The following is a 7,500-nucleotide window of genomic DNA, read 5'->3' as shown; positions in this document are numbered from 1 at the left end:
CATAACCTGGAGACTCCTTACCTGGAGAGTCCCTACCTGGGAAATTCCTTACCTGGAGAGTCCTTACCTGGAGATTCCTTACCTGGAGAGTCATTACCTGGAGACTCCTTACCTGGAGAGTCCCTACCTGGGAAATTCCTTACCTGGAGAGTCATTACCTGGAGAGTCCTTACCTGGAGAGTCCCTACCTGGGAAAGTCCTTACCTGGAGATTCCTTACCTGGGAAAGTCCTTACCTGGAGATTCCTTACCTGGGAAAGTCCTTACCTGGAGATTCCTTACCTGGACAGTCCTTACCCGGAGAGACCATACCTGGGAGACATCTTACCCAGAGGGTCCTTACCTGGAGAGTTCTTACCCGGAGGGTCCTTACCCGGAGAGTCCTTACCCGGAGAGTCCTTACCTGGGGAGTCCTTACCTGGGAGAGTCCTTTCCTAGGAAAGTCCCTACCTGAAGAGTCTTTACCTAGAGAGACCTTACCTGGAGCGTCCTTAACTGGGAGAGACCTTACCTAGAGAGACCTTGCCTGGAGCATCCTTAACTGGGAGAGACCTTACCTAGAGAGACCTTGCCTGGAGATTCCTGACCTGGGAAAGTCCTGACCCTGAGAGTCCCTACCTGTGAAAGTCCTTGCCTGGGGAATTCCTTACCTGGAGAGTCATTACCTGGAGAGTCATTACCTGGAGAGTCCTTACCTGGGAAAGTCCTTACCTGGAGAGCCCTTACCTGGGAGAGTCCTTACCTAGAGAGTCCTTACCTGGAGAGACCTTACCTGGGAAAGTCCTTACCCAGAGAGTCCTTACCTGGGAGAGTCCTTACCTAGAGAGACCTTACCTGGGAAAGTCCTTACCTAGAGAGTCCTTACCTGGAGAGACCTTACCTGGGAAAGTCCTTACCCAGAGAGTCCTTACCCAGAGAGACCATACCTGGGAGAGTTCTTACCCGGAGGGTACTTACCCGGAGAGTCCTTACCCGGAGAGTTCTTACCCGGAGGGTCCTTACCCGGAGAGTTCTTACCCGGAGGGTCCTTACCCAGAGAGTTCTTACCCGGAGAGTCCTTACCCTTTTGGTTTAGGCCCAAAATACATTTCTGACCTCCTGCTAAATGATAAACCATCCAGATCTCTCAGGTCTTCAGGGACGGGTCAGCTTTCTGTCCCCAGAGTCAGAACTAAACATGGAGAAGCAGCGTTCAGTTATTATGCTCCAAGTATCTGGAACAAACTCCCAGAAACCTGCAGGTCCGCTGCAACTCTTACTACTTTTAAATCTAGGCTGAAGAATTTCCTTTTTGTCGCTGATTTTAATTGAACTATTCATATCTTAGACTGCACTGTAACTTTTATCCATGTATTTTTTTTTTCTTTTAATGTTTATTTTATTAACTTTTCTTTTTAATGACTGATTTTAAATGCCATTTTCTTAATGTCTTTCATTTTTTGTAAAGCACTTTGAATTGCCTTGTGTTGAAAAGTGCTATATAAATCAACTTGCCTTGCCTTACCCGGGTGAAACGGGCCAAAACAGAAAAAAAAAAAAAAAAAAAAGAACCAGTCAAAAGGGGTGAAAATGAAAAAAAGTATCCGAAAATAGTGCCTCATAATGCGGGTAAAGTCCCCTGTCCACTCCCCTTACATTCCTCCAGAGTCACAAAAGTCTGAGTTAACTTTTTGGAGAACCAGAGAAAAGGGTTGAAAATGAGAAAATGTATCCGAAAATAGTGCCTCATAATGATGGTAGAGTCCCCTCAAACTCCCCTTCCATTCCTCCAGAGACCAGTTTGCAAACTTCAAGTTTGGTAAGAATCAGGCTGGGGGGTCTCCAGGCAACAAGTCTATCTCAGCCAGAGTGCACATGGAGCGGATACATTCTTCCATGATATCAGCCAGCCGTTTTTTTTCTGAGTCCTCTCAAAAACCGGGTTTCCGATTTTGTGCGGACGGTAGTCTGGAATGGATGAATGAATATTTGTGACGGAGAAGGGGAAACTTTTTTTCCCCTCTCCGTTGTGACGGAGAAGTGGAAAAGTGTCCGGGGCTTCGGCCCGAAGCTCCAAAGGGTTGAGCTTTTTCGAGCCCCTTTCTCTGTTGGCACTCAGTCATTTTTTCAACAATTTTTTAAAACTTCATTTTTGATTATTTTAAGATATAATTAACCGTTTTCTTCACATTTTTCTTCTTTCCACGGGTGGGTGCGCATGGCAGGCCGCCTATGATCACCCACATTTGGCCTGGAACCTCCAGGATTTGTGGGCTAAGCTCCATAAACTGACAAAATCACCCAGAAAGGTCACTTTTCTAGCCCAAAGATATATATAATACAAATACATTTAAATAGTAAAAGGTACAATTGTGCTCCGAATTACCTGGAATTTGATTTGTATAGCCCCATGATAGTGATTAAAAATCATTTTAGGGGAAGAAGTGTGGACCTCACTTTCCAAGGCAGAAATAGTGATTACAATGCGGGGAAACTGTCGTAAATGTGGAGAGAGAGTTTACCCAGAGAACAAACAGGGTCAACAGAGTCCTATACTAGAGAGTCCTTACCTGGAGAGTCCTTACCTGGAGAGTCCTTACCTGGAGAGTCCTTACCTGGAGAGTCCTTACCCGGAGAGTTCTTACCTGGGAGAGTCCTTACCTGGAGAGTTCTTACCTGGGAAAGTCCTTACCTGGAGAATCCTTACCCGGAGAGTTCTTACCTGGAGAGTCCTTACCTGGAGAATCCTTACCTGGAGAGTCCTTACCTTGGAAAGTCCTTACCTGGGAAAGTCCTTACCTGGAGAGTCCTTACCTGGGAAAGTCCTTACCTGGGAAAGTCCTTACCTGGAGAGTCCTTACCTGGGAAAGTCCTTACCTGGGAAAGTCCTTACCTGGAGAATCCTTACCCGGAGAGTCCTTACCTGGGATGTAGAGCTGTCCCATCTGTCTCTCTGTCTCATCTGTGTCTCTGTCTCACCTGTCTGTCTTACCTCTCTCTCTGTCTCACCTCTCTGTCTCACCTATGTCCCTGTCTCACCTGTTTGTATCACCTGTCTCTATGTGTCCACTGTTTCTCTTTCTCACCTGTTCGTCTCTCTATCCTTCAGTGTCTCAGGCTGAGAGGACACGTCCCCCCCTCAGCCGTCAGGTGACGGTCCAGAGGAAGGAGAAGGACTTTGAGGGGATGCTGGAGCTCCATCAGGACGACGAGACGTTGCTGCAGAAGAAGCTCATCGCAGGTACCTGTCTCCATTGTCCTTTATTTGTCCGCCACCTGTCCTCTGTCTGTTCTCTATCTATCTCCGTTTCTCAGTGTCTCCCCCTAACATATGTCCTGTATTACAGAGATCAGTCCCGGCAGTGTGTCCTCGTCTGTCCCCTGTCTCCCAGCCTACATCCTGTTCATGTGTCTCCGTTACGCTGATTATATTAATGATGATCAGAAGGTGGAGTCTCTGCTGACCCAGTCCATCAACTCCATCAAGAGGGTCCTCAAGGTGAGACAGAGAGACATACACAAACACACAAACACACACACAAAGAAAATACACTGATAGTAATCTCTGTCTGTGCACTGAAAGAGGGTTGCTAGCTCAACACCCACAGGTGTCTCACCTGAGGCCTGTACTACGAAGCAGGATGTTCTCTTAGCGGCTAACTTCAGGGAAAACTTGGGTTTTCCGGTCCTACAAAGCTGGTCCTCTTTTTAGCGGGCTAGATCTCCATGGTAACTTATGCTGTACGGCTAACCTGCCCCGGAGCAGGTTAGGTTGCAGGCTAAGAGCTCAACTCAGTGAAAGCACTGCCTGCTGACCAATCAGAGCTCAGTGTGCGGAGTTTAAAGCATCATGTCATATTACAGGAGAAAGGAAATACAGAAAAGCTGCCGTTGCAGGAAAGACGGCCGGCAAAAATCACTGACTGTGTGAACGTGAACATTAATAGAATATCACCTCCCATCTTCAGAGCAATCTGACTATTAGAACATTAGCGTTAAGAAAGCTTACTTAAATATCTGCCACAACATAAGTAACCGGATCAGAGTAACATTAAGTACAGTCCGCGGCATATAACATCATAATGTATCATCTCCTTATCTGAGTCAGCTGAGCCGTATCTGGCCGTGCAACACTCACAGTGTCACATACTGTATGCAAAAGGATTATTTGAAGCAACACATGAAGTTGAGGAAACACTCGAGTCAAATGTAATGAAAGTCAGATGGTGTCTTAGACGGGGCAGTGATATCATAAACCTGTTCATATACGCATTCAAACACTTGTTCTGTTACCAGCTGTATTCACCTTGCAGGTGCAGCTATGTGGCTTTGATCCTGGATCAAGTGTTTAAGTCATGGATGTTTAAAGTTTAACTTCTTCATATGTCTAATATTATAGTTGACTTTTCATTCAGGAAGTATGACGCTGCGCTGTCAGTACGCTTCTCCATGTTTGTGATTGGTCGAATGCTCCAGATACCACCCCTTTCATGTGAACGCGCTCCTAACTAGATAGGACACGGCTGGCTTGAACGATCCACTTGATAACCAGCGTCGTAGTACCGTTTAGCGAGAGCGCGTATGTTTTGGATTAGGCGCCAACCGGCTAACTCAAACATATCCTGGTTAGGTTAAACCTAACAGTAGTACAGGCCTCTGGTGTCCCTCAAGGCTCAATTCTGGGTCCTCTTCATAATTTAATGAAGTGTTCATAAGGTCCTCTTCCACTGCTGATGGCTGATTGTTTATGACGTGTTGTGTTACTTCCTGTTGTTTATATGCTGTGTTACTTCCTGTTGTTTATGTGATGTGTTACTTCCTGTTGTTAATATGCTGTGTTTTTCTCTGCAGAAGAACACTGATGACTTTGAGATGACGTCTTTCTGGCTGGCGAACACCAGCCGTCTGCTGCACTGCCTCAAGCAGTACAGTGGAGACCAGGTGAGCAGACACACAACACACACTACACAACACACACTATACAACACAGCACTATACAACACACACTGCTGAGGACAACAACAACAACAACACTCTGTCATCATCAACAACAGCAACAACAACAACACTGCAGTGTGTGTTAGCATCAGTACAGCAGAACCCTCACAGAGTCTGTTCTCTCTCATTTTTATAAACTGGAAAGACGTCAGCATGTTTCTGTATAGATCCAATCCAACTTTATTTATATAGCACTTTAAAATCTCCAGCCCAAAGTGCTGCACAGAGAGATACATAACATATACCATCACACAGCTTAGCTCACAAAACATAACAATAAGTATAAAATCACATAAAAGATACGAACACAAAACAAACCAGAATACACGTAACAATTACAAAATAAAAATAAAAACAACCATATAGATGGAAAGAGATCACTATCAGTGTACATGTACACAGACAGAGATCACTATCAGTGTACATGTACACAGACAGAGATCACTATCAGTGTACATGTACACAGACAGAGATTACTATCAGTGTACATGTACACAGACAGAGATTACTATCAGTGTACATGTACACAGATAAAGATTACTATCAGTTTACATGTACACAGATAGAAATTACTATCAGTGTACATGTACACAGATAGAGATTACTATCAGTGTACATGTACACAGATAGAAATGACTATCAGTGTACATGTACACAGATAAAGATGACTATCAGTGTACATGTACACAGATAGAGATTACTATCAGTGTACATGTACACAGATAAAGATTACTATCAGTGTACATGTACACAGATAAAGATTACTATCAGTGTACATGTACACAGACAGAAATTACTATCAGTGTACATGTACACAGACAGAGATTACTATCAGTGTACATGTACACAGACAGAGATTACTATCAGTGTACATGTACACAGATAAAGATTACTATCACTTTACATGTACACAGATAAAGATTACTATCAGTGTACATGTACACAGATAAAGATTACTATCGGTGTACATGTACACAGATAAAGATTACTATCAGTGTACATGTTGTTGTTGTTGACAGTGTTGTTGTTGTTGTTGTTGTTGTTGTCCTCAGGCCTTCATGACCCAGAACAGTGTGAAACAGAACGAGCACTGCCTGAAGAACTTCGACCTGGCCGAGTACCGGCAAGTTCTGAGTGACCTGAGCATCCAGATCTACCAGCAGCTGATCCGCGTGGCCGAGGCCTCCATCCAGCCCATGATAGGTAGTCTCGGACCCCTCACTGACCCCTCTCTGACCCCTCACTGACCCCTCACTGACCCCTCACTGACCCCTCTCTGACCCCTCACTGACCCCTCTCTGACCCCTCACTGACCCCTCACTGACCCCTCACTGACCCCTCTCTGACCCCTCTCTGACCCCTCTCTGACCCCCCACTGACCCCTCTCTGACCTCTCATTGACCCCTCACTGATCCCTTTCTGACCCCTCAGTGACCCCTCTCTGACCCCTCTCTGACCCCTCACTGACCCCTCATTGACCCCTCTCTGACCCCTCTCTGACCCCTCATTGACCCCTCTCTGACCCCTCACTGACCCCTCATTGACCCCTCACTGACCCCTCTCTGACCCCTCTCTGAACCCTCATTGACCCCTCTCTGACCCCTCACTGACCCCTCTCTGACCCCTCACTGACCCCTTTCTGACCCCTCACTGACCCCTCACTGACCCCTCATTGACCCCTCACTGACCCCTCTCTGACCCCTCTCTGAACCCTCACTGACCCCTCTCTGACCCCTCACTGATCCCTTTCTGACCCCTCAGTGACCCCTCTCTGACCCCTCTCTGACCCCTCACTGACCCCTCATTGACCCCTCACTGACCCCTCTCTGACCCCTCTCTGAACCCTCACTGACCCCTCTCTGACCCCTCACTGATCCCTTTCTGACCCCTCAGTGACCCCTCAGTGACCCCTCTCTGACCCCTCTCTGACCCCTCACTGACCCCTCATTGACCCCTCACTGACCCCTCTCTGACCCCTCTCTGAACCCTCACTGACCCCTCTCTGACCCCTCACTGATCCCTCTCTGACCCCTCAGTGACCCCTCAGTGACCCCTCACTGACCCCTCTCTGACCCCTCACTGACCCCTCTCTGACCCCTCACTGATCCCTCTCTGACCCCTCACTGACCCCTCATTGACCCCTCACTGACCCCTCTCTGACCCCTCTCTGAACCCTCACTGACCCCTCACTGACCCCTCTCTGACCCCCCACTGAACCCTCATTGACCCCTCTCTGACCCCTCAGTGACCCCTCTCTGACCCCTCACTGACCCCTCTCTGACCCCTCTCTGAACCCTCATTGACCCCTCACTGACCCCTCTCTGACCCCTCAGTGACCCCTCACTGACCCCTCTCTGACCCCTCTCTGACCCCTCTCTGACCCCTCAGTGACCCCTCATTGACCCCTCAGTGACCCCTCTCTGACCCCTCTCTGACCCCTCACTGACCCCTCTCTGACCCCTCTCTGACCCCTCTCTGACCCCTCACTGACCCCTCTCTGACCCCTCACTGACCCCTCTCTGAC

General features: G+C 47.6%; 1 protein-coding gene across 3 annotated transcripts in view; it reads left to right on the top strand.

Annotated features, from left to right (window-relative positions):
- The window catches only part of myo5b (myosin VB), a 76,086-nt gene that overhangs the window by 62,142 nt on the left and 6,444 nt on the right, over window positions 1–7,500 (top strand). For all 3 annotated transcript variants that reach the window (XM_079659228.1, XM_079659226.1, XM_079659227.1), the window contains exons 32-35: window positions 3,088–3,219; window positions 3,326–3,477; window positions 4,830–4,919; window positions 6,029–6,179. In XM_079659228.1, coding sequence (XP_079515354.1) covers window positions 3,088–3,219; window positions 3,326–3,477; window positions 4,830–4,919; window positions 6,029–6,179 — 525 coding nt within the window. The remainder of the gene's footprint in view (window positions 1–3,087; window positions 3,220–3,325; window positions 3,478–4,829; window positions 4,920–6,028; window positions 6,180–7,500) is intronic.

Source organism: Notothenia rossii (assembly GCF_949606895.1).
Source record: "Notothenia rossii genome assembly, chromosome: 11".
Lineage (NCBI taxonomy): Eukaryota > Metazoa > Chordata > Actinopteri > Perciformes > Nototheniidae > Notothenia > Notothenia rossii.
The sequence above is the reverse complement of the archived record's forward strand: the minus strand, read 5'-3'. Positions and strand labels throughout refer to the sequence as shown.